General features: G+C 40.7%; 1 protein-coding gene across 2 annotated transcripts; it reads left to right on the top strand.

The window, feature by feature from the left end:
- Window positions 1-26,343, top strand: LOC134211670 (solute carrier family 2, facilitated glucose transporter member 3-like). 2 transcript variants are annotated; one of them, XM_062688784.1, is made up of 8 exons: window positions 1-142; window positions 199-604; window positions 11,213-11,317; window positions 11,391-11,551; window positions 11,613-12,246; window positions 12,309-12,521; window positions 25,732-25,834; window positions 25,892-26,343. In XM_062688784.1, the coding sequence occupies exons 2-8, from the start codon at window positions 518-520 to the stop codon at window positions 26,155-26,157; spliced, it is 1,569 nt and encodes a 522-aa protein (XP_062544768.1). In that variant the 5' UTR covers window positions 1-142; window positions 199-517; the 3' UTR covers window positions 26,158-26,343. The 2 variants fall into 2 exon arrangements, with proteins under 2 accessions (XP_062544768.1, XP_062544769.1); XM_062688785.1 differs by lacking the exons at window positions 1-142; window positions 199-604 and adding an exon at window positions 1,483-1,645.
- Window positions 26,344-26,425: the final 82 nt, after the last annotated feature.

The raw sequence follows: 26,425 nt of genomic DNA, 5'->3' as shown, positions 1-26,425 counted from the left end.
TACTGTACACACTCTCGATATGCTCATTCACACATAGCGCACATGTAGGTACGTCTGCTATGCCACCCGGCACGGATGGCATATTTGGATCTCGATAGATCTCCTGTCAGTCGTGAAAGTGGCATGTTTTGCAAATATCCAGGTAGCCGAATTTGTTTTCATTTAAACCCAATTCTTTGATCAAAATTTTGCTATCAGCATGCATCGCACTAGATAAAGTCGGGATTAGATGTTATCAACGCTGAGCAGCACTTACTCCAACACCTCAACACTCGGGTGAGATTCTTGTGACATCCCATTACTTGGCACGGTTTAGATTCCCTGTCATTAAAAGTGTTATGCAAAGTTCAAAGCTATCATTACGATACGGATAATTTTTCGTTAATGAACGCGACGACGATGAGAGAGTGATATGAAGAATAAACGAGCAGCGCAAAGTTGAAGAAGAAACAACGAAAACTGGTGTACAGCCCCGTACTAATAGTTCGAGACACGCTCCTCGGAATCGCTTTAGGACATGGATAACAACGATCAATCAGAGTCGATAATACTCTATGCGCCGGAAGCAAATGCAGAAATTGTCAGCACACAACAACCAAGAACGGTAAGCAGCAACTGCTAGTTTTCGGGAAGCAATACCAACGTATGTGGCTGCCCTTCAAGCGTGAAAGCTGTGAGTAAATCATTTCTAAGGTGCTAGGCCATGAGCAGAAATAGTTCAGAACTGCAGCTTAATATAGATAAAGTGCATAACGCAAAACAAAGCAACCAGTGGAACTCGTTTGTATCCTGCTACAAGAAATGCATTACTTGTTTGTAAACCGGCATTGCAAATAGGGTGCTTGTTGTGTATCTCGAAAATGAATGAAAATGGACCCACCCATTCGAAATGGGTTAGCAAAAGCAATATTTTGCATTCGAATTTGTATGAACTGTCGCATGATCATTGAATCGATAGTTCAAGAATTAATGCCATCTAGGAAATTCTGAAATTAATTAATTTATTAATTTATTAAATAATTAATTAATTAATGCAGTTCTTTTGTTTGGTTTGATTCAAAGCACTTTGAGTGACTTGCCGAACATTCTCGAACAAAAAGAAATGGAAATCATGAATAAAAAGTACGCACGTGCGTTCAGCTTCAGTGGCATTGATTCAATAAATAAGATCCAATTATCGACACTTAATTATTGTGACTGTGATAACGTAGTCACCATCAGCATATTTACGACCAAAAATGCTAATTCAGTGCTTCAAAAAATTGTGTTTTTCTTAAGTTCGATAGTCAACTGACGTGATAAGCGATTTACTGACCCGTGAACACAAGCCACTAATTATGTACACTTTCGGCTTTCTGCTGCTGAAGAATAGCTGAGAAATTGTTTCTTAATTGCTCATTGGGCAGCTCGACTCATATCTTGTCCGAAGCGTTGCATTGGCTGATTAGCTGCCACACACGACCAGGTTCGATTGGCTCTAGCGGCGTCAGTAATTGCTGGTAATCGGACTTGAACGGGTGCGTACCGCGGAGTATGGAGTGGACTTAAATCTACTACTTCAGAAGCTGTTTATTCGAGACGCGTATCAAGGGCAATATCACTGTACCGTATTTCACCGATCATGAAGAAAGCTGATAGTAAGGAAGTACGTTCGGTAAATGTATTTAAATCGAATTGTGATAACTGGAAGATGCAGTCCATCAAATCAATTTTACGCTCGACCCCTGCAAGATTGTTACAGAATCTGAACAATAGTGTAATCATAAAGTGGTTGATATCAATAAGCTTGATAATTGTTGCATGCGTGGTGTGGGATTTCTGTGATAAGTTAAGGAGTGTCGTACAATGGGTCATCCAAAAGCTACATTTGAAGGCAAATTTATGTTTTGATATGTTTCTCACGATTGCTCCATATTGTTATTGCAAACCTTCGCTGGTCCCGCCAGAGTCGCCATCATTCGTTTTAATTTTATGACCTCACCCACCACGGAGTAACTGGCATACAACACTACTGGAATATTTTAAACGGCATCATTCTAATTAAACGCTTTGAAAACAGCTTTCCGCCACTCTGTAGAATCAAATTGAATCAAACACTTTTGTCGGCTTTTTAATACGTTGTCAGTTATTACGTTTCTCGTATATTTTTTTTCAGAATAATTTTATTTTCGGAAATTGCTGCAATGCATTCTTGAAATGGCTGCAAATAGATATGAATTGATGGGAATAGTGAAATCTATCCTCCAAAAGTGCTATACTCCATTGCGCAGTGACGTCACGTCACGTCTATATTTGAATGCGGAATGAACGGAACGTCTTCAATATAGTGAAATATGCAGATTTAATTTGGATCAAAAAAGTTCTAAGTCCGAAACGTAGACAACAGGACCAGTACCCGTCAAAATTGTGAGGTTATGTTTGCCGCGCGCAATGACCTATTTTGACTTCTATAATGTGTTCACTTTTTTTAAATGCGCGAGAAAGGCATCACCAACGATCGGTGGATTAATCTGTTTTGTTTTATTATTTGAACTTCTTGTGTGAAATCATATTTATTAACATAATAACCAAGTGAAGGAATATACATACGGCATTTTCCTAAAATCATTGTGTTAGCCTCATGATATACGAATGCAAAAATGGTAACTTGGCTTAGAAACCTCGCAGTTAATAACTGTGGAAGTTCTTAATGAACACTAAGCTGCGAGGCGGCTCTGTCCCAGTGTGGGGATGTAATGCCAATAAGAAGAAGAAGAAGAAGAAATTACCCAGTAAATTTGATATGTTCCATTTGTTTCCGTGATTAATTATGGAGAAATGACAAAACAAGTTTGAAAATAGTTTTTCGGGATGTACTGGATCATCCAAACAGTCCTTGAGTCCAGAACTTATGATCTACAGTTACCATGTGAGCTTTTTTCGTAATTTCAAGCTTGGACATGTATACAACCATATCCATAACATATTCATAAAGATCAAGAGATATAGTCAGATGGTTTTGGGATATCCTGGGTCATCCAAAGCGTCCACGAGTCCAGAACTTGCGATCTACAACCACGAGTCTAGCTTTTTGCGTAATTCGAAGCTTGGATATGTATTCAAATATGTTCATAACATATTCGTGAATACCAAGAGACATGACAAGATGGTCTTTAAGTTCAGAGCTTGCGATCTACAACCACCACTCTAGCTTTTTTCGTCGCTTCAAGATTGGATGTGTAATCTACAGTCACAGCAGTAAATGTTTCAGGTAACCGTAAGCATTTAAAAATCCGTACGTGCGACTATAACGCAGTGACAGTGCAAACATGCTTTATACTGGCTCATACAGGGGTTAGACAAAAAGGTTGAGATAGGCAAAAATTTGTCAAAATTCAAATCAGCATACCTTGGCGTAGAATGATCCGATTTTGATCAAACTGGGCCCAGCGGACGCGGAAACTCTTCTAGTATACGGGCCCTATACGAACCCTCTGATGGGTCCTTGGTCACCGGGGGTGTTCCGGATTTTCCGAGGGTATGTTAAAAATGCATTTTTTCTGCTGCTTGTCATTTCATATGACGTTTACTGCCATCATGTTTTATGCTTTCCCCAGAAACTAGAACTAATATGCTGGCCAATGCTGGCTGCAGATCGAAAATCCGTTAGGTATACGCAGAGATATGGCCATTTCCGTGAAAACGATACGGGATTGGCCATATTCCCTGAACAAATGTCACTTTCGCAGAACTTCCGGAACCTGTTACAAATTGGCCAAAGAGTCTTACAGTCCTCAAAATATATCTCTAATAAAGATCCTATATTCATCATCTTGGGAAAACATGAATTTTGACACCCATATATGCATGGTTCCAGATGGTGTCAAAACCGGCCCCTCCTAGAAGGCCGCTTCTGATGGTCCTGGTTTCATCAAAATCGGATTATTATAGGCAAAGTTATGCTGATTTGAATTTCGACTTATTTTTACCTATCTCAACCTTTTCGTCTAACCCCTGTATACCCAAGCAGCACGCCAACATATTTCAAATAGCTGTTCGTCTCTAAGAAAATTGCACTGAAAGCACATTGAAGCCAGTATTTTATTTTTGACGGTCTCTGCACGTTCCATATAAGGTACGATGAAGTTACAAATGGCTTTGTTGTTTATATAGTGCACTTGTTGGGCTGCGAAATGGTGACTTGACATCTGGGAAGGAGCGACCTACACAGCTCTGGTCCTCACAAGTTCCAATCTCACGCTTCCACACGGGTCTTCCGATGATAATCGACCGCCAGCTAAGGGTTTTGTACTGAGCTGGTAGTGCAGCCTGGGCACTGTTGTCCTTATAACATCAGCTAGAGTGAGTGGGTGCGACCAAAGGGGACATCGTCCCTAACCCCTAATCCCAAGTCGTTTAGTGACCGGTGGGGATGCATGGCCAGGGGGGTGAAATAATGAGCTAGGCCTTTAACGGAGCCTGTGGGGTACCTGGGCACGGTGGACCTCTTTTCCCAAGCAACTCGTGGGACCAAGATGGAAAAACAAGTCAATTCTTCAATTAGTGGTAGTAGTGTAGGCAACAGCCCCTTCGCAACAGGTGGGTTGCTCAAGTCTCCGCCTAGGAGGCCAGAAGCAATAGTCGGCAGCTCGGTGCGCAGCGCTAGCGTGGGTCACTTAACCATCTCCCAGGCTACGCTGGTAGAGGTTATAGACGGTCCATGGCTTGTGAAGGTGATGAACCGCAAACGCGATGGGCTTATGGCCTTCGAGGTGGCGACGGAACAGCTGGACGCCATCATTGACTTTGCGTCATCGAAGCATAATATCAGTAAGGACCTCAAGAGGAGCTTGCTGAAACTTTGAAAGTCATTGTTGAAAGTGTTGGACGGCAAGCTGGAGACTACACTTGGTCGGGACGGCCAAGTGTAAACCCGTGAAATCGGTTGAGTCGAGGTCTACCCAGACTGAGGCCCAAGGATTCGTGCCAGCAAAGACGGTGAGGAGTGACATCAAGCTCGGTGAACTCGGCGCCGAAGTACGTCGAATAAGACGTACCCGGACGGGCGAAATGATCCTCGAGCTGAAGCGGGGCGTCTCGCTAAAGGGCGCCGCCTACAAGAAGTTGGCGGAGGAAGTCCTAGGCGAGACGGTCAAGATGAGGGCACTCACGACGAAGGTGAATCTAAGGGTTAAAGACCTGGACGAGATCACCGAAGTCGAAGAGCTCGTCACGGCACTGTGGCGACAGTGTGAAGTGGAGACACCCTCCGCAGCCGTTCGGTTACGGAAAGCTCCGGGAGGGACACAGGTAGCATTGGTTCGGCTATCTGCAGCGGATGCCTCCAAGGTAGTCAAGTTAGGGAGCGTCAAGGTGGGATGGTCGGTGTGCCCTGTGGGCATATATGAGCAACTCGAAGTTTGCTTCAAGTGCCTGGAACCGGGGCACAAACAATGGGACTGCAAAGGCCCTGACAGAAGCAAGCTCTGTCGACGCTGCGGATTGGAAGGACATAAGGCACAATGCTGCACGAACCCACCCAATTGTTTGATTTGTTCCAGCAAAGCTGTGAACATGGGGAGTTCGAAGTGCCCGGCGTTTAAGCGTGCTGCAAAATCACAGTGCAGGTAACGCAGTTGGCTTGCTCGGCCTCGCCCGAGTGTTTGGTGTGCGCAGGTTTAGAGGAAACGGCGGAACACGTGTTGTTCGTGTGCCCACGTTTTCGCGCAATGCGTGACCACATGCTTGCCACATGTGGTCTGGACACTACCCCGGACAACCTAGTTTGGAGGATGTGTAAAGATGAAGTTGACTGGAACGCTGTTTTATCGGCTATCGTCCAAATCGTCTCGGAGCTACACAGTAGTTGGCGCGTGGACTCAAGGATGGCTAGTTCAGGCGCAAATAAGAGGTGGTCCAAGGGATCGGAGGCAGCTTCATGGGTCATACCGGTGGTCATGCCCTGTGGTCAAACTCGATCTTTTAATCGAACAAGTGGCCGCGCGAAGAACCACATGGTATCGTCGTTTTCGCGGCGTCGGTCAACCGGGAGGGTTCCGAGCCCGAGGACGGAAAGGGGTCCTAGTCAAGGCTGGGGCAGGCGTCGGCAAGTCCTTCTGTGTGTTGGCCAATAGACCCTATTGCAGAGAGGTCAATTTGGGGTGCACGCGGCATCATCATTCTTGATACCAGTCGTGCAGAGGGAAGCAGGCGCGAAGTCGACCCTTCCCACCTTCCGAGGGCATAGGGCGTGGTAAGGCCACCTGGAAAGCCGGAAATGCGCTGGCACGATGGTGTTCTTCTAAAAAAGCGAGTCACGATGTTTGGTGCTGCAAGAACACGCAGCTAATCTCGAGGGTGCGTTGTGCATTGGCCCCCCTTTGTAGCATTACTTTCTGGTAGTACCGAAGGGACTATGGGCTTGGCGGCAATAGAAACGGTTTAGCGGGTCGGGGATGTAGTCCTGCCTCCCTCGTTTGCTGTTGTGGTCCCTAACCCCGCACTTCCTGGACAACCCAGGATGTCTGTTGAGCAGATTCTCCCTCCATTGCTTAGGAAGAAAAAAAAAAGATGTCAAAGATTGAATTGCAAATTAAAAAAATATACTTCACAATTTCAGCGGTATTATGAACAGCAACGAAGAAACCAAATCGGTATCGTATCAAGAACGTCAAAGGCGAAACACAGAGTACACTATGTAAAACGCATAATGCAGATCCATGTAGGTGACAATTTGTTTAAATCCAAATGAAAACATACTAATAATCCCACCCAAGGATGTTATCGATCATTTAGTAATCTGTGTTCGATCACTTAGTAGTTTGTCAATAACTCATTCCACAGGCTAAATTTCAAAATGTGTTGTATGGTGGACTTCTAGTGCGAAGGTTTTTCCACAACTCTGCATAACAGGTCGATGTTTGAATCTAACTTATAACGGAGCTATAGTGCTAGTACCAGTAACTTGTACTAAATGATAACAAAATTTCAATCATTTAGTATAACTTACTGCTACTGGAGCTCTAACGCCGTTATTTGTGAAAATCATACAACGAACTGTTAGGCAGAGTTGTAGATAAACCTTTGCACTAGAAGTCCACCATACAACACATATTGAAATTTAGCCTCTGGAACGAGTTATTGACAAACTACTAAGTGATCGAACGCAGATTACTAAATGATCGATAACATCCTTGATCCCACCTTTATTCAACCTCATGGTGAGACTGAATAAGGGTAGCCGATTATCTCGAAGAACCAAAAGGTCCATTACGCCATAACATCGGTTAGCATAGCAAGAACAGGCTGCCCTAGAACATACAATCCAAGTTAGACAACACTTCGACATTACTGCAGTTATCTGCCTTGCAAAAAACGTGTGACACAGCGGTTGTGGTACCAACGAACTCGCGTCGTCGTCGTTCTCAAATGCAATTACTAGAGAAGACCCGTAGAAGACGGTCTTGAGCAAAGGAGCGGGTACTTTGGAAATAAATGGAGTGTAAGTTAGATTCCATGCGATGCCCACCAGTTTCGAATCGCCCAAAACAATTATTTCACTACACACTGCGATACACAAAGAAGACTAATCGATAGTGCGTGTCGATAAACTCCAAGTATCGAGATCGGTCTGGAGTCAGTCTGGAACCTTCAGCGATAATGATACCACCTCCTATCGTCGCTGGCCGAAAATCTTCCACTAGGCTAGGTCATTCATTCCACCAACATAAATATATAATGTAAATATTGACGTTCGAATTGATCTGAAAATCGGGATAATATCAGGAAGAGAGGCGGGGGTTGATTGATCCTACTTGCCAGTAATAGGAGTTTGAAATACCCCGTCTACCTTCCAAAGTGTAGAGCCGGAATAGCTGCTGGACGCTAGCAAAAGGGGCTCGACAGCGTTAGGCTAAATATGAGCTTCCTTAGAGCTTGTGACTTGGCTCGGGTTGGTGTAGTTCAACTGAAAACTATAATCGATTATGGGAAAGAAATATCACCATGCTGCCTGCAAGATGATTTCGCAAGACCCTGTCTTTCAACTCAAATGCAGGACAGAGACGGCTGATGGTCGCTGGCGAACGATGAATGTGTTTGAGGGGTTTGAGGCTTCCTCGTAGCTAGGAGCAGTTTGGTAGAACCAAATAACAGTTGAGGGGTACAACTCAAAGGGGTGTAAGTGACAAAAAAGTTGGTTTTGAGATAAATTCGCGCAAAATTTTCCAATATTTTTTCGCTTCATTCAAATTGTATGGAAGAAAAAAAATACAAATTTTCTGTGAATTTTCACTTTTTTTATTAACATCGTTCAAACTACATATATCAATTTGTCGCAAAGCTCGAGAACCAAAGAATTTGTTGGTGTTATCAACTCAATTTAGACCAACGTCACTTGCACCCCTCTGATCGCTCAATTCTCATAAAAAACAACTTCTTTTGACAGACAGCTCCACGAATCCGAACTTATCCATGGGATTTATCGACGTTGAGAATTTGCGGTTGACAGCTTCACCGATTCTTCAACTTCAACTTCAACAACAGGCGACTAGAAGTGAATAATGAATCAGGAAGCAAAATGTTGAAAATAGAAGCATACTTGTGTTCTTCGTTTATCGTCAGTTCTCAATGGTGGAAGTGAATACGATTGGGCGAAGATTTTTTTTCCAATTTTCACTATAATGTTTGATCGAAGCTCCTCTCTTGCGCTGCAACACTGAAGCAATTGTAATTTGCATCTTACGAAATATAAAATAATTTCACTCAACGAAAACCACATCTTAATTCCACTAATTAGACGATGATGTTAATCTATGCACACATTGAACATTCTCACTCACTCATCGAACTCATCGTCGTACAAACACTAACGACATCTGTTGATATCATTTAGTTGAGCAAATCACGAACTAGGTGGCGGCATTGAGTGAACGTCAAACTCAAAAAAATCGATGCACGCGCTGCGATTGGCCAAATAATGAATATTTTGATTGACGAACGAGTATGTGTGTGGAGAAAACAGAAAGCGTTTTAAGAAACTTTCAAAACTGCTCAAACTGGCTTGAGCTGAGGGAAATTATCTGAGGTAAAATGCTTCGTTCGCATCCTCATGAACGAGTGGAAGCAGATGCTTAAACAAACAAACAAACAGAGCAAGGAAGTGACAAGCAAAAACATTTGCGACTGTGAGATCTTGCGAAATAGCACTTCCCGGAACCATTCATTTATCACAAAAATCTTAGTGCCGTCTTCAGCATGAATGAGAGTGAGTGACGCACCATTAGAGAAAGATTCATAGACAGACTCACTCCGGTTTTGTGACGCTCAAGCTCTGATTTGCTGATGCTCGGTGTTGTGAGTTTTAATGGTCACATCTTCTCTTCAATAACACTTTGACTCTGATACATCTTCCACTCGGCGAGGAGTTTTTGACAAGTCTGGCTACAGTCAGTATGATGGAAAATTTAAATTCTCAATACTAACTATTTCCGGGGACACTCGGAACATGAGGCAGTTTTGTGAATCACTCTAGTGTACATTGAAAAGTGCTCAAACAAAGGAACTCGTACTGACAATTAACATTTCTAACTTGCTGAGACGTTATTTGTATGCTTTGGATCGACCGATTTACCAGTTAGGGTCAAATCACAACTTTTGTCAGGCCAAAGTGAACGAGTAGATTACATACAGGAACTCAGAAAATGTGGCGCATTCCAGGGGGCTTTTACTGATGGTCACGGATACTTGGAAGAAGTGGCAAATTACAATCCCCGGAATCCCGCTTGGCACGGACGTACGTAAGATGGAGGAGTCGTAGATTGGGCGTGTCCCAGGCGGCCATTATGGTCTCTCAACTCAATGCCAAACACTTTTGAGGGCTTCTGCATGCTGTCCGTCTTGCTATGTGAAGCAGGGAAAGATGACGGATGTTGGGCATTACAATAACATCTGAGCACATGCAACGATGAACTTAATATTACAATCAGGCTTCGGAAATCTTACTCATAGGGGTAACTGGTGTAATATACAACCCCGGGGCAAAACGACCTTTTGGCATTTTTGGCGATGTTCCAGGAATATTTTTAAGAATGTTTACTGCTAGATTCGAACTACGTGCGCTGTAGTAAATACTCTGTAAAACCTGCCGAAAATGTACTCAAAAATACCAAAGGGTTGTTTTGCCCCGTGGGTTCAGTTTTCCCTATGAAAAAAATCCCAGGATCAGGGATTGAATCCTAAAGAGAAAGAGCAAGTCTCTCACTTATCATCTCTGTATACATATACGATATGTAGCATACCGCGAAAAACTTTTTTCGCAAGCTGTCATGATAGAAAACTGATTCGGGATGCTATACCCCATGATAAATATCTTTTAGAATGCTCCAAATGCGGGGAGCACTGGCTCTGATGATGCATTTCAACTTGTTCTACACATCTGTGCAGTAACCAACACGAAAAGAGAAAAAACAAAGCGAGAATCGCAATTTTTCTGTGGGGGCTGAATCGGATCTGTTTTTTTGCACGTGTATACAAGTTTGATAAATTTGATATCAAGGCTTGTTATGATTCGGAACAGTTTTTGCCTCTCTTTTATCGTTGTTCGTTATCTATTGAGAGCGATTTCTGCAAGCCCTGCCCAGGATTGAACCAAATAGCGGTGTGCGATTTTTTCATGTTCTTCTTTGAGTAAGCACTCAATATTTTTCTCCGGATAGAACGACGCCAGATAATTTAATTTTACACTCGTCTCTCTCATTTCATAATCTCGCCAATTCTCTGGATAATTTGTATAATAATATTAACAAAAAATTAGGGCCGCGACGGGATTCGAACCCAAAACAACTTTAAAATATTTAGAGCACCCACCATACCATAACCAATCACTTACACAAACTGATTGAAAGCAAGCTGTATTGTAACTACTACTGGGAAAATGATATTGTCTTTGCTTGCGCAAAGATATTTTCGCTTATCGAAGAGCACTATGAAAATATATTATGATTTGATTTGGTTTTGTTCATGTTGCAAAGGTTGTGAAGGCTGTGAAAAAATGTCGAGCATTTTACTTTGTTTACTGAGCAGAAAGATAACTGATGAGATTTGCCTAGTAGATCAACTTATGAGATGGTTTTCTATGCCTTGTTCTTTCAAAGCTCCTGGTCAAAAGGCAGTAAACATTTGTCATAGCAAATATAACATTGGAATTTATACGAGAATCATCTTTACATTCCAGGAACCACGATGGACCTTCTGGTTATTGACGGCGGGCATATCCACCACCTTTGGAGCAGCAATACCTACCGGCTACAATATCGGAGTGACCAACGCACCAGCTAATGTAAGCTAATTCGGATTCGCAAAGCCTTTTTTTTTTCGCCCGATAAATGACCATTCGCAAATTCCGTCCGCAGTTCATCAAAGAGTGGTGCAACCAGACGATATTCGACACCTATGGCACTGTTCTCAGCGAGGCAGCGTTGGACACGTTCTGGTCTGCGGTGGTGTCAATTTTCCTAATTGGTGGGGTCATAGGTTCGCTGGGTGGTGCGTGGCTGGCTGACAGACTTGGACGGTAAAATATAAAATTTGGCAATCGTGAATGGAAATAATTTCGACTTCACCCTTCTTTGCAGAAAACGGTCATACCTCACTTGCGGAATACTTCTGGTGTGGGGCGCAATTTGTTTCCAGTTCTGTAGAGCGGTCGAATCTGTCGAATTGCTGCTGCTGGGGCGAGTTCTGGTTGGATTAGCCGCTGGACTTACGACGAGTACAGTGCCAATGTACTTAAGTGAGTTGGCACCAGTTGAGCTGCGAGGGGCTCTTGGTGTGTTTTGTTCCATGGGAGTGACTGGAGGCGTGGTAGTGGGGCAAATAATAAGTTTGGAGGAAATATTCGGTACCGACGAACTGTGGCAGTTTGCGCTTAGCTTCTACGTTTTACTCGTTATAATATTTTTCGTCCCATATCATTGGCTTCCGGAAAGTCCCAAATACCTGTTCGTGATAAAGCAGAAAAGGGACGAAGCAATAAATGAAATTAAGAGATTAGGAGGCACGAATGTGAAAGATGGCTATGTTAGGCAACAAATAGAATCTATTCGAGGGGAAGACACCCTGAATAACATAAATGATGACGAGGAGACACAACGAAGAAAGCCGAAACAAAGATCTCTGTGGTCCGTCCTAACAGATCCCACATTGACACTGCCATTAATACTTGTGTGTGCCTTACAAGGAGGACAGCAGCTGTCCGGAATCAATGCGGTTTGTGGCCTACGCATTCAACATCCTTTTTATTTTCTTAACAGATTCCTCTACTTTTTTAGGTGTTTTTCTACTCCGTGTCCATTTTTGAGTCAGTGGGACTAAGTTCAACGGATGCAAAGTTTGCAAATCTTGGCGCTGGTTGCCTGAATTTATTTGTGGCCTTCTTTACACCTGTATTGATGGAAAAGTTTAATCGAAGATTTTTGGCTCTCTTATCCTGTTCCATGTGTGCGTTTTTCCTGTTCGCATTGACATTTGTGGTCTACTTCATTGTAAGTATTTTGAAATACATGATGCAAAGGTCTTATTCAAGGCACTCTGAAATTTTCTATGTTGAAAAAACGACAATCGCCAGTTATTTTTACTATTAGACACTATAACGGGGAACTATTTCATTTTCTAGTTGACGAACCTCATAGGGTATATGACTCAAAACTTAGCCTATTATGCTTCGGTTGAGCAAATATATTGTTGTACATCTGCATATATTGAGGTTCTATCCAAAATGATGCCATGGGGGGACTTGCTTACTTTTTCACTACACCAAATAGCTAAAAGCACAGATAATTGTCCACAATCTCATATTTAAGCTACCAAAAGTGTCCAGCGAAATGGACAACATTTTGGCAAATTTTCTCAATATGAGTTCTTTAGGTTGATGCTTTTTTCAGCCCATTTGGGACAAATGGTTGTTGATTTCGAACATACGAAAGATGAAGATTGGTTACAGTTTGGTTCACATTCAATTTTACTTACGTTGAAAAAATGATTTGATGATAGAATTTGGCTAAAAACTATCCGCATGAAATAATCTTTAAAGTTCATTGAATAGAATAAGCAATGCATTATTCGTCGGAACATTATATGAGAAAATTTCTGTTTAATGGATTTGTGCTGAATGCTGATAAATCTGAGGTCTAAACTTAAAGAAAATATGATGTTCATTTAATTCATACACTGATTTTACGGTATTTGTAAACTGTCTGCCAGGGGCAGGGCGGGCACTGTTAGGGTAACTGTACCCTTAGTGGAGGTAGTGGGAATTCGATGCTGCTATGAATGAATATCGTAAGCCACTATTCGGCAACGGGTGCTCAAAAAAAGTTTTAGTTAATCGTGTCGCTATACTAATGGAAACAGTGAAATAAATTTGTTGGCTAACATAGTGTGATTATTATCAGTTCATCTAATGTGCGAAAATAGGTAAGTTCATTCGGAAAACTCCTTTGATAGGCAGCCTTCTTGCTTAAGTCGATAAAACATGGCTGCTAAAAATCCATGTCAAAGTAATTTTTCACGCAAGTTTATTGCGTTTGTCAGTTGAAAAATTCAGGAATCTTGCGCAATAAAACTAAAATGTGCTCGATACACTTTTCCAAAGCAGCGGTGATAAATATTTCTCTACAAAACAATGTATTGCCGCTGAATTACTCATTTATTTGCAAGATGAACCAACATTTCATCCAATGCCAACATTCCCCCCCCTGGCCCTATGTTATTTCAAAAGAAAAGAATTAATAAAGCGAGCTCTCTGCTAAAGAAACATCACATAAAATAAGAAATACATAGATGTTTTTTTTTTTGGTATTGGGGAACACTCTGGCTCGAAGATGCTTCAATATTCAGCGCAGAATCGTGGTTCCTGAAAAGCTATGTTTGAAGAGTGTAGAAAAACTCCATTAGAATTTTGTGATATTTTTTCTAGAACTGGGCTGAAAGTTATTTGGTGCCGTACATAAAGTACATCACCTAGAAATAAAGTTTAAAAAGCATGACATGACATGATAGCTATGCACTATCAGAGCTATTCGGATCAATCCAATTTAAAAAAAATCCCTGGATCTGCCTGTCGGTAATCTAAACCACTACATTGAGCCTAGTGTGGTAATTAAAATCCAATTCTCAAGTGAAATGGTAGGCGGTTAGAATTGATTTCAGACTTAGTCAAATCAAGGAAACCCCTATTTCGGAGTGGGTTGGTTGATTGCCGGAATCGTCAATACCAAGATAAATAAAAATCAATCCTTGACCAAACTACAGAGCTTGCAAAATTAATTAGGCTCTTTTAGTGGAAATCGAGTCAAGTACGAGACACTGAAGATGGCCATACAGTTGAGGTCGATATACGTATCTGTAAAGATTACAACGTGGTGGAATCAAATGGATTAGTACCAAACTCGTTTTAAGGCAGGTACCGAACTTGGTTGGGGCAATAAATTCTAGCTCTGATGTGAGTTGGTCGATGGTCGGAATCGCTATAAGTCCTAGCCAAATCAAGGAAAACCCAGCTTTGAAGTGGGGTTGATGGTGACCGAAATCGCCATCAGACCTATTTGGGTCAAGAAAAATCCAACTTCAGAGTGAGTCTGTCGGTTGTTTGAAGGCACTTCAAAATACATAAAAGTTGGGTCATTAAAATTCAATTCTGACGTCGGAGTCGTCATTGGAAGTAGGAGGGTCATGGACAAACACAATTTTAAACCAGTCTGAATTTGTTAATTAATTTAAGAAACAAGGTGTGTGGCCCCAAATGGCCGGAGCGAATTGTTATGACAGCAGCTCTCCGTGGGTGCGTGTGCCGAGAGGCCGAGTCATGGCTTGCTGCGCACTGATTGACGCGCTGAGGTGTTAATGTATAATCACTCGCTGATGGTAATATACTCAAACCCCACATTTCCCTTCTTCTCTCATCAAAAAAGGCAAAAAAAATCCTCTAGCATAGAACGCATTGATTTTTTTGAAAGTTATTTGCGCGAGACGAAGATGAACATATTGCCTTTGAGAAACCTTTTGAGAAAGATGATTTCCTTTGAAAACTGAACTCCAAAATAAATTTGTCTGATCATCGTGGTTTTCAATCGCAGAACAACGAAATGCAAGTCAATAGGTTGTATCATTTAAATTTTAAACTAAATTGGTAATTGATCTAACAAAAACATTTTATATTGTAGCAATAATCTAAATATCTTATACCGTCCATCATATCCAATTATCAGCTTAATATTTAGTAATACCAGCAAGCTGACCTTCAACATATCGTTGTTGAACATGCTAACAACCGCTTAGAAATGTGTTCCCAAACTGTGGGCCACGACTCTCAGGGAGGTCGTGGGCTGACCAATGATGGGTGGCAAAAAACGAATCTTGATTCGTTCTTTTGTCCCTATTTTGTCCCTCAAATCTATCACAGCCATTAGATTCGGATCTATGTAGTGAATGGAGAACAATAAATTTTGAGATTTTGTCAAATACAATGAAATCCAAACAATTCAAGTACAATCCAAGTACAAACGAATTCCAATAAAAATCCAAGCCACATTCAATACAATTCCAATCAACATCCAATCCTAATCCAATCTAAATCCATTCCACATTCAATCCATATGTGTTCCACATCCATTCCAAATACATTCCAAATCCACTCCAATTAGAATCTAATCCAAATCCAATCTAAATCCGTTCCAAATCCAAATCCATTCAAATGCAATTTTAATCCAAATCAAATCCAATCCAAATCCAGTCCAAATTCAATCCAAAACTAACCAAAATCTAGTTCAAATTCAATCCATATCCAATTCAAATCCATTCCAATCAAATCCAACCAAAATCTAATCCAAATCCGTTCGAATTCCAAATCATTTCCAATCCATTCAAAGTAATATAATGATGGGATATGAAGAAATTCATAATGGTTTGTTCAATTCAACGCGAACTTATTTTTTCTATTTATTCAAATTCCAAAAGTCAATGTGGGAGGGTTGCAAGCAATATGCGATTCTGCTAGGTGGGTCGCATGTACAAGTAGTTTGGGAACATCTGGCCTAGGATATGATATTTATCTAAAATTTCGCAGAAATATCATACTTAAATAAGATAGCATAAGTATATACCTAAATTTTAGACTAATGTTAACCAGCACTATTAGCCAATAACTCCAAACTTATGACTTTGTTAATGCTGGCAACGTTTTGTGAGCTTCGTGAATGTTGGATATCTCATCCAATGGGTAATTCCGCTACGACTACTAAGTCAGTAAATACCAATATAAACTTCAAGATAATATATTAAGCCTTCCAAACAGCATACGATAGATCTCCATATCTCTCAGATTCCGATAGAACTAGTTTAACTGGTAGTCTCATGTACACTAGGGTGTCCCAAAAAAAATCGACGTTCGAAAAGTCATGGTGCTCAACCCTGAAATGAAAGATATACCTGTCTGGATAATTTTTGTAGAACAAACCGAATTTCTAAAAAATCGTTTAGAGGTCGCGCCAGATCGATTTTTGAAAAATGAGCTTTTTTAGGTCAAAAATCAAATATTGGGTCCTTTCACATTTTTTTTTCAGGGTCACCCATTCGTTTTATATTTTTTTATTTTTCTGTGGATCTTTGCCCATATTCTCGATGAGTTAGTTTTTAGTATTATACGTGTTTACAGTCAGAAGAACCTTTTAAACATCGAAAAAAGCACATTTTTGACTAATTTTTGAAGTTATTTCATCCTCACACAAAAATATTTTTCTAGTTCAGAAAAACTTACATACTACGAAGAGCTATTTATAAGGAGTATTTTCATAAAAAATATCCAAGAAATGTTGTTCTGGGGCTGAGATATTGCAGTTTTAGTAAATAGTCAAAAAGTGTACAAATTCGGTGCTTTTTTTTCTTACATATTATAATTTCATCAAGTTGCACCAATATTTTAATTTGAATTAAAAACAATTCAAAAGCAAATAAATGGGAATATTTTCTAGGTAACATAGCTTTTGTTTCCGATGGAGTTGGTTACCTGAATTACAGAATTTGGCCGGAGTATATGGATGGAGCCAGTTATAAAATGATATCACATTCAGAAGTTAATATGTAACAATATACACATAATCAGGTTTAGTATGATCTCTTTATTAGTTTTGATTCAATCATAGGATGCTTTTCACGGTAAGGTGCTTGGTGGCCTTGTGTCACTGCTTCTGCCTCATAAGCAGGAGATTAGGGATTTGATCCCTGGCCCTTTCCAACTTCCTATAAAATAATTTCGTTAATCATATAACTCAATCTCTTTGCAAATCAAATTCTCATTGCTAGCAAGTATGATTCTAATTATAGAATTGCTATAAAAAGCTGCCTGTTACTTAATAGCAGTAAATAAAATGTTAAAATAGATTGGTATTCATTTGTACCCGCATACGAATGTTATATACCGTCGCTACGCTCATCGTGCAGGCCTCATACAAGTAAGAATGAGGGAGGTTGATGTGCGGGGAGCGATGGTATGGTAGACGTGTGCGTGGTATCAGAATCCAATCCAATCCAAATGAATCCCATTAGAATTCACTTTAATACTTTCTCATTACTCTAGTACTTCTAATTCTCATTCATATATTCCTATCCCATAGATCGCATCACTTACCAAAGTGAATCCAGATAATATATCCCTTCATACTAACACAATATCCTATCCTAAGACTATCGTGGAGATGCAGAGGTATACTCGGTCTCTAGTAGCAACGAGAGTTGAACTAATAATCCTTCCTTCCCTTGATGACCGTAAGGACGTGGCCGGCGCCGTTATTGACTCAGTAAAATGCATTGAATTTCCGAAATTTGCACATTGAGAATGATAGCTAAACCCAAGCTCCATTCAATTGGTTCCCTGTGCAATTTCGCAAGTTCTAGTCAATCACGGAGTAGCAACTACGAATTGTACGGTTATCCTGCTCATGCTCATGCTCATGCAATCATAGGATGCTTTTCACGGTATACAAAAAACAAGGCAGGCTCAGCACGTATGTAAACATTCAGTTTGAATGTAAACATGTGTTGTCACTACTATTTTCGCACAAGCTGAACTGAGACGATGCTCTACGGTCTCAGCATGCTTACTTTTGTACTCTATCATGTGGCATTAAAATATGCGTCACTCTTGACGTGTCACTTTTCTTACAAGCCTACCTTGTTGTCTGTATACCGTGATGCTTTTGATATGTCATATGACAGTCAAACATTTTTTTTTCGTCGTACCAGTTCGACAGCTTTTCCATGAGTTCACTTGAGATATTGGAAAAGTAAAAACGGAATAAACGTAAAGTAAAAATGGAAAAATGACACTTCAAGTGAGACGCATATTTTATCTTACAAAAGTAAGCATGCTGAGACCGTAGAGCATCGTTTCAGTTCAGCTTGTGCGAAGATAGTAGTGACTACAGATGTTTACGTTCAAACTGAATGTTTACATACGTGCTGAGCCTGCCTTGTTTTTGTATACCGTGAAAAGCAGCCTATGATTGAACCAAAACTTAGAAAGAGATCATAGTAAACCTGATTACTTGTATATTGCTACATATTAATAGTTGAATATGATATAATTTTATAACTGTCTCCATCCATATACTCCAACCAAATCCTGTAATTCAGGTAACCAACTCCATCGGAAATAAAAGCTATGTTACATAGAAAATATTCCCATTTATTCGCTTTTGAATTGTTTTTAATTTATAATAAAATATTGGTGCAATTTTGATGAAATTATAACATGTAAAGAAAAAGTACCGAATTTGTACACTTTTTGACTATTTACTAAAACTGCAATATCTCAGCCCCAGAACAACATTTCTTGGATATTTTTTTTCTGAAAACACTTCTTATAAACAGCTCTTTGTAGTATGTAGGTTTTTCGCAACGAGAAAAAATATTGTTTGTGTGATGATGAAATAACTGCAAAAATTAGTCAAAAAGATGTGCTTTTTTCGATGTTTATAAAGCGCTTCAGACTGTAAACACGTATAATACTAAGAACAAATTCATGGAGAATATGGGCAAAGATCCACAGAAAATAAAAAATATAAAACGAATGGGTGACCATGAAAAAAAATGTGAAAGGGCCCAATATTTGATTTTGACCTAAAAAGCTCATTTTTCAAAATCGATCTGGCGCGACCTCTAAACGATTTTTAGAAATTCGGTTTGTTCTACAAAAATTAGCCAGACAGGTATATCTTTCATTTTAAGGTTGAGCACCATGACTTTTCGAACATCGATTTTTTTGGGACACCCTAACGTACACTAAAGTCGCTAAGTTATACATTTCAACCAAATTTATTTTGTCAACTTTTTTTCTCGGCAGTCTCCCAGACACGCCTTGTTGTATTGCTAACCACAAACCAGCGGTCTCCCATGCTTTGTGATTTTTCAATCCACAATCCATTTTCCAGCGGTCTTCCAGACGCGCTTTGTGATTTTCCAAACCACAATCCATTTCCCAGCGGTCTTCCCGACACGCTTTGTGATTTTCCAAACTACAATCCATTTTGCAGCGTTCTTCCAGACGCGCTTTGTAGCAATACAAACCCATTGCCTTGTGTTTTTTTTAATCATCAGATATTTTAACAAATTAGCACATTACCAATTGAATTCAACTCACCTTTTGAAATCAGCGTCAGGATCCAACAAATCTCTAGGCAGGATCGCCGAAATGTGTAGCCCCAAATGGCCAGAGCGAATTGTTATGACAGCAGCTCTCCGTGGGTGCGTATGCACGCCATGGAGGTTGTGGGGTTTGAGTAAGTTACCATCAGCATGTGATTATACATTAACACCTCAGCGTGTCGATCAGTGCGCAGCAAGCCATGACTCGGCCTCTTCTGGTAAGGTCTCCGTGGCGTGCACACGCACCCACGGAGAGCTACTGTCATAACAGTTCGCTCCGGCCATTTGGGGCCACACATTTTGGCGATCCTGCCAGGTTATTTGTTGGATCCTGACGCTTATTTCAAAAGGTGAGTTGAATTCAATTTGCTAATGTGTTAAAATATTTGATGATTAAAAAACACAAGGCAATGGGTTTGTATTGCTACAAAGCACGTCTGGAAGAGCGCTGCAAAATGGATTGTGGTTTGGAAAATCACAAAGCACGTCTGGAAGAATGCTGGAAAATGGATTGTGGTTTGTAAAATCACAAAGCGTGTCTGGAAGACCGCTGGAAAATGGATTGTGGTTTGTAAAATCACAAAGCGCGTCTGGAAGTCCGCTGGAAAATGGATTGTGGTTCGGAAAATCACAAAGCGTGTCTGGAAGACCGCTGAAAAATGGATTGTGGTTTGGAAAATCACAAAGCGCGTCTGGAAGACCGCTGGAAAATGAATTCTGGCTTGGAAAATCACAAAACGCATTTGGAAGACCGCAGGAAAATAAATTGTGGTTTTGAAAATCACAAGGCGCGTTTGGAAGACCACTGGAAAATGGATTGTGGTTTGTAAAATCACAAAGCGCGTCTGGAAGACCGCTGGAAAATGGATTGTGGTTTGGAAAATCACAAAGCGTGTCTGGAAGACCGCTGAAAAATGGATTGTGGTTTGGAAAATCATAGAGCACATCTGAAAGGCCGCTGGAAAATAGATTGTGGTTTGGAAAATCACAAAGCGCATCTGGACGACAGCTGAAAATGGATTGTGGTTTGGAAAATCACAAAGCGCGTCTGGAAGACCGCTGGAAAATGAATTGTGGTTTGGAAAATCACAAAGCGCGTCTGGAAGACCGCTGGAAAATGGATTGTGGTTTGGAAAATCACAAAGCGTGTCTGGAAGACCGCTGGAAAATGGATTGTGGTTTGGAAAATCACAAAGCGCGTCTGGAAGACCGCTGGATAATTGATTGTAGTTTGGAAAATCACAAAGCGCGCCTGGAAGACCGCTGAAAAATGGATTGTGGTTTGGAAAATTTCAAAACGCGTCTGCTGGAAAATGGATTGTGGTTCGGAAAATCACAAAGCGCGTCTGGAAGACCGCTGAAAAATGGATTGTGGTTTGGAAAATTACAAAGCGCGTCTGGAAGACCGCTGGAAAATGGATTGTGGTTTGGAAAATCACAAAGCGCGTCTGGAAGACCGCTGGAAAATGGATTGTGGTTTGGAAAATCACAAAGCGCGTCTGGACGAGCGCTGACAAATGGGTTGTGGTTTGGAAAATCACAAATCGCGTCTGAAAACCGCTGGAAAATGGGTTGTGGTTTGGAAAATCACAAAGCGCGTCTGGAAGAACGCTGGAAAATGGATTGTGGTTTGGAAAATCACAAAGCGCGTCAGGACGACCGCTGGAAAATGGATTGTGGTTCGGAAAATCACAAAGCGCGTCTGGAAGACCGCTGGAAAATGGATTGTGGTTTAGAAAATCACAAAGCGTGTCTGGAAGACCGCTGAAAAATGGATTGTGGTTTGGAAAATCACAAAGCGCGTCTGGAAGTCCGCTGGAAAATGGATTGTGGTTTGGAAAATCACAAAGCGCGTCTGGAAGACCGCTGAAAAATGGATTGTGGTTTGAAAAATTACAAAGCGCGTCTGGAAGACCGCTGGAAAATGGATTGTGGTTCGAAAAATCATAAAGCGCGTCTGGAAGACCGCTGAAAAATGGATTGTGGTTTGGAAAATTACAAAGCGCGTCTGGAAGACCGCTGGAAAATGGATTGTGATTTGGAAAATCACAAAGCGCGTCTGGAAGACCGCTGGAAAATGGATTGTGGTTTGGAAAATCACAAAGCGCGTCTAGAAGACCGCTGGAAAATGGATTGTGGTTTGGAAAATCACAAAGCGCGTCTGGAAGACCGCTGGAAAATGGATTGTGGTTTGGAAAATCACAAAGCGCGTCTGGAAGACCGCTGGAAAATGGATTGTGGTTCGGAAAATCACAAAGCGCGTCTGGAAGACCGCTGGAAAATGGATTGTGGTTTGGAAAATCACAAAGCGCGTCTGGAAGACCGCTGGAAAATGGATTGTGGTTTGGAAAATCACAAAGCGCGGGAGATCGCTGGAAAATGGTTTGTGGTTTGCAATACCACAAGGCGCGTCTAGGAGACTGCCGAGAAAAGGGTTGAAAATCTAGAAAATCCCAAGGTGGGTCATAGAACATTGATTTTGTTTGAAATGTGCAACTTGGCGACTTTAGTGTACATGAGTGTAGTGTAGTTGAGCTAGTTCTAACGAAATCGGAGAGATATGGAGATCTATCGTATGCTACAAAGTTGTTTGGAAGGCTTAATATATTATCTTGAAGTTTATATTGGAATTTACTGACTTAGAAGTCTTAGCGGAATTACCCGTTGGATGAGATATTGAACGTTCACGAAGCTCAAAAACGTTGCCATCATTCACAAAGTCATAAGTTTGGAGTTATTGGCTAATAGTACTGGTTAACATAAGTCTAATATTTAGGAATATACTTATGCTATCTCATTTAAGTATGATATCTCTGCGAAATTTTAGATGAATATCATATCCTAGGCCAAATGTTCCCAAACTATTTGTACATGCGACCCACCTAGCAGAATCGCATATTGCTTGCGACCCTCCTACATTGGCTTTTAGAAGTTGGATAAAAATGAGCTCCCGTTAGATTGTAAAAACCATTATGAATTGCTTCATATCCCACCATTAAATTACTTTGAATGGATTGTAAATTATTTGAAATTCGAACTGATTTAGATAGGATTTGGATTAGATTTTGGTTGGAGTTGGACTTGATTGGAATGGATTTGAATTGGATTTAGATTGGATTTGAATTAGGATTGCATTTGATTGCAATTGAGGATTTAGATAGGATTTTGATTGAATTGGATTTGGAATGGATGTGAATCGGATTTGGATTAGATTTTGATTGGATTTGGATTGGATTTGGATTGGATTTAGATTGGATTAGGATTGGATGTTGATTGGAATTGGATTGAATGTGGCTTGGATTTTTATTGGAATTGGATTGGTCAGCCTTGCTTGGATTTCATTGTATTTGAAAAAATCTCAAATTTTATGGTTTTTCATTTACTACATAGATCCAAATCTAATGACTGTGATAGATTTGTGGGACAAAATAAGGACAAAAGTCGGGTTTACAGAAATCGCTCTCAATAGATAACGAACAATGATAAAAGAGAGGCAAAAACTGTTCCGAATCATTACAAGCCATAATAACAAATTTATCAAACTTGTATATAAGTGCGAAAAAACAAAATCGGATAGGCAGCCCACACAGAAAAATGATGATTCTCGCTTTGTTTTCGCTCATTTCGCGTTGGTTACTGCACAGCTGTGTAGAACAAGTTGAAATGCATCAACAGAGCCAGTGCTCCCCGCATAAAAAGCTTTCTAAAAAAAAATCATGGGGTATAGCCTCCCGAATCAGTTCTCGCGTAAATAACTTAAAAAATCAAAGGTGCATCTAAATTGGGTTGTGGTGCGCGAAGATGACGTTGATCATAGCCCTGGCTGATAGAGTACCGCTGCAACCGACGCAAACTGAAACAGAGACTAAGCACTAAGTCAGTCTTAAAGCTCGGTGCCTCATTACAGAAAAGCCCATCGTAAACGGCGTTTAATGGTCAGGTCATCCTATGGAGGAAGTCAGAGTTGACGCGATGCAACACGACGCGACAAATAAGTTTGACAGTTTATTGATAACAATTATAATAATTTATTATGCCTTCAAGTGAGTTGCGTCGGACTTTGCGTTTACTCCGGCAGTTACCTAGGAATCATCAAAAACGAGCCGAAGAAAGTGAAGTGAGCCGTCGTCTTCTGGGAATGTGATATCTGGGAGAGTTACCAAACGCCTTTGGTTCTACCTTAACTTTAATTTTATTATCTACTTACATACTATATATATACATGATCAGGTAACTATCGAGAGGTAAATATTCATAATTATTTACCTATTGATGAGCTGCCTGGTTTTCATTGTCCTGATCTACCTTGACGGGTAGATGCTTTGAGACAATGTAGTGGTAGATCACCACAAAAGTTTACCAGAACTGGCATCAATAGACGTAAGCGAGAAGCTGTCGTCAAACGCTCCCAAGCTTTCGAGAGAAAACGCACGTGTAACTTAGCAGAAATGAACTGCATCAGCTAAAAAGCCCTCTAAGTTGTAATAACTTGACGCCTATGCTGGCTTGAGGTTTCAAGTTAGCCTTGCGAACAAAGGCGCAAAATCCAGAGATGGCGAGGTCGATTCTTGATCCGATCTAGGATGTTTTCGGATGGGAAACATTCTCGACATAGTGTATCCATTGACTTTGCGACACAAGATGGCAAAGATGCAAAGGCAGGCATAGAAAGCTTTCAATTAATAGCTAAAGAAATGCTAATAGATTGTTAAATTGAAAAGCAGGCCAAGTTTCAGTTGGAATGTAGTTCTATGGAAGAAGAAGCTTGCGATGCACTTACGAGATTGACCGATTCGCCGGAACCGATTGCTAAACTGTTAGCAAGTTTTTTAAAGTAAATAATCATGCATGTAAATATTGTAATACTAGAGTCGGTTTTCACGCGGAGGATATAAGCCGCGTAAATTAAAACAACGTAAAAAACTGCGTAAATCCCGAAATTCAAGTGAAAGTAAATAGCATAAAAAAAAACGAATCGTGTAAAAAAAATCGCGTAAAAACGACTTCAGTGTATATCGGGTATGAAGCGTTGACTCTTCCTTAATCAAACGGTCTAAGAAAATTGAAAATCCATCGCAAACGGCTAAGATATTAACGATTAAAGTCTATCATATTTTCATGACGTTTTTCGAGTTTTTACAATCGTAAAGTGTACCCCAATATAAAAAATCAGACGTAGCTCTACGTCAAAAAAAATCAATGCGTTCTATGCTAGAGGATTTTTTCCCTTTTTTAATGAGAGAAGAAGGGAAATGTGGGGTTTGAGTAAGTTACCATCAGCGTGTGATTATACATTAACACCTCAGCGTGTCGATCAGTGCGCAGCAAGCCATGACTCGGCCTCTTCTGGTCAGGACTCCGTGGCGAGCACACGCACCCACGGAGAGCTGCTGTCTTAACAGTTCACTCAGGCCATTTGGGACCACACAGAGGTCTGACCAGAAGAGGCCGAGTCATGGCTTGCTGCGCACTGATCGACACGTTGAGGTGTTAATGTATAATCACACGCTGATGGTAATATACTCAAACCCCACACTAGGTAAAATCCGTAATGATCATCATTGACATCTTTCTTCTGGATTTTTCGGTTTGTCATTAACTCTGAACTCTTCCTCATTTGATATGGTGGACGTTAGGTTTTCTTACAATTCGGTATGAGAAACTACCAAAATCTGTACAGGAACTGGACTTATTTCCACCACTTTCCGTGGTGAAAATGGGATAAGTAGAAACTTGTCTTATGACAAGTGAAGACATTCCACTAAAAACTCAAAAAAATCTTATCAAACTGGGTGTAATATACAGATTTTTACACAGAATTATAGGAAAATTTAAGAAATGCTGTTTGGATGTACTGAAGGGACCGTCGAGTGAGAAAGGATTTGGGTTAAAACATTAAAATAAGTATGCGAAAACTGATCAGAGTAGCCTGAATTAGCATTAAATAATAGAAAAGTAAGGGAGATATTATTGTACTGAAACCTGAAATAGTTTCCACACTGATACCTACTTTTTCATAAATGTGTAATAATCTAAAGCAAATATCTTTTCCAGAATCATGTTGGCTGGTTTTCATACGCAAGCATAATCGCCATACTGCTGTATATTCTTTTCTACCAAATCGGACTTGGACCCATACCGTACTTTATCGGATCAGGTAAGTTCTGCATGGTCGGTCCTCTTTCTGGAAAATAATAATTTCCCATTCTTGCAGAGCTGTTCGAAGTGGGCCCCCGTCCAGCGGCTATGGCGATGGGAAGTATCGCATCGTGGGGATGCAACTTCCTCGTGGCCATGCTATTCACCGCGCTACAGAGTGCTTGGGGAGCGTTCGTCTTCCTACCCTTCACCGTTACCTGTGTGCTGTTAACGTTGTTACTTAAGTTCTACTTACCAGAAACCAGAGGGCGCCACATTTCGTCCATTGTTCCTCTCGTTTCAAACGGCTTCCGATCGAAACCATTGGTGCCTTGGACATAGACATAGACATAGATCGTAGTACTTTATTACTCCTTACTTACGCTTTTGAAGACAAAACGAAACTTTTTCTACCAGTTTATGCTCAATTTTAAAACGCTGAAAGCTGCACTGATTCACGCCGAGCGAGCATTCACAACCACAAAGCGAATTTACTGAATAAACTAATGCATGCCACTGTGGAACCAACTCACGTGTTTTATTCCTTCCCTGACGCACGACCGTAATACCAGAAGTCACAACAGATTTATAACCTGCTAAGCCTTTTAGT

Source organism: Armigeres subalbatus, chromosome 2 (genome assembly GCF_024139115.2).
Source record: "Armigeres subalbatus isolate Guangzhou_Male chromosome 2, GZ_Asu_2, whole genome shotgun sequence".
In the NCBI taxonomy this organism is placed as follows: Eukaryota; Metazoa; Arthropoda; class Insecta; order Diptera; family Culicidae; genus Armigeres; species Armigeres subalbatus.
Note: the sequence above shows the minus strand (reverse complement) of the source record. Positions and strands in the feature narration are given on the sequence as shown.

Coding starts and splice junctions, on each gene's coding strand:
- LOC134211670 (XM_062688784.1), top strand. CDS start 518: ATGGATAACAACGATCAATCAGAGTCGATAATACTCTATGCGCCGGAA. Junction 11,552..11,612: donor CTGGCTGACAGACTTGGACG/GTAAAATATAAA, acceptor CCTTCTTTGCAG/AAAACGGTCATACCTCACTT. Junction 12,522..25,731: donor CATTTGTGGTCTACTTCATT/GTAAGTATTTTG, acceptor TATCTTTTCCAG/AATCATGTTGGCTGGTTTTC.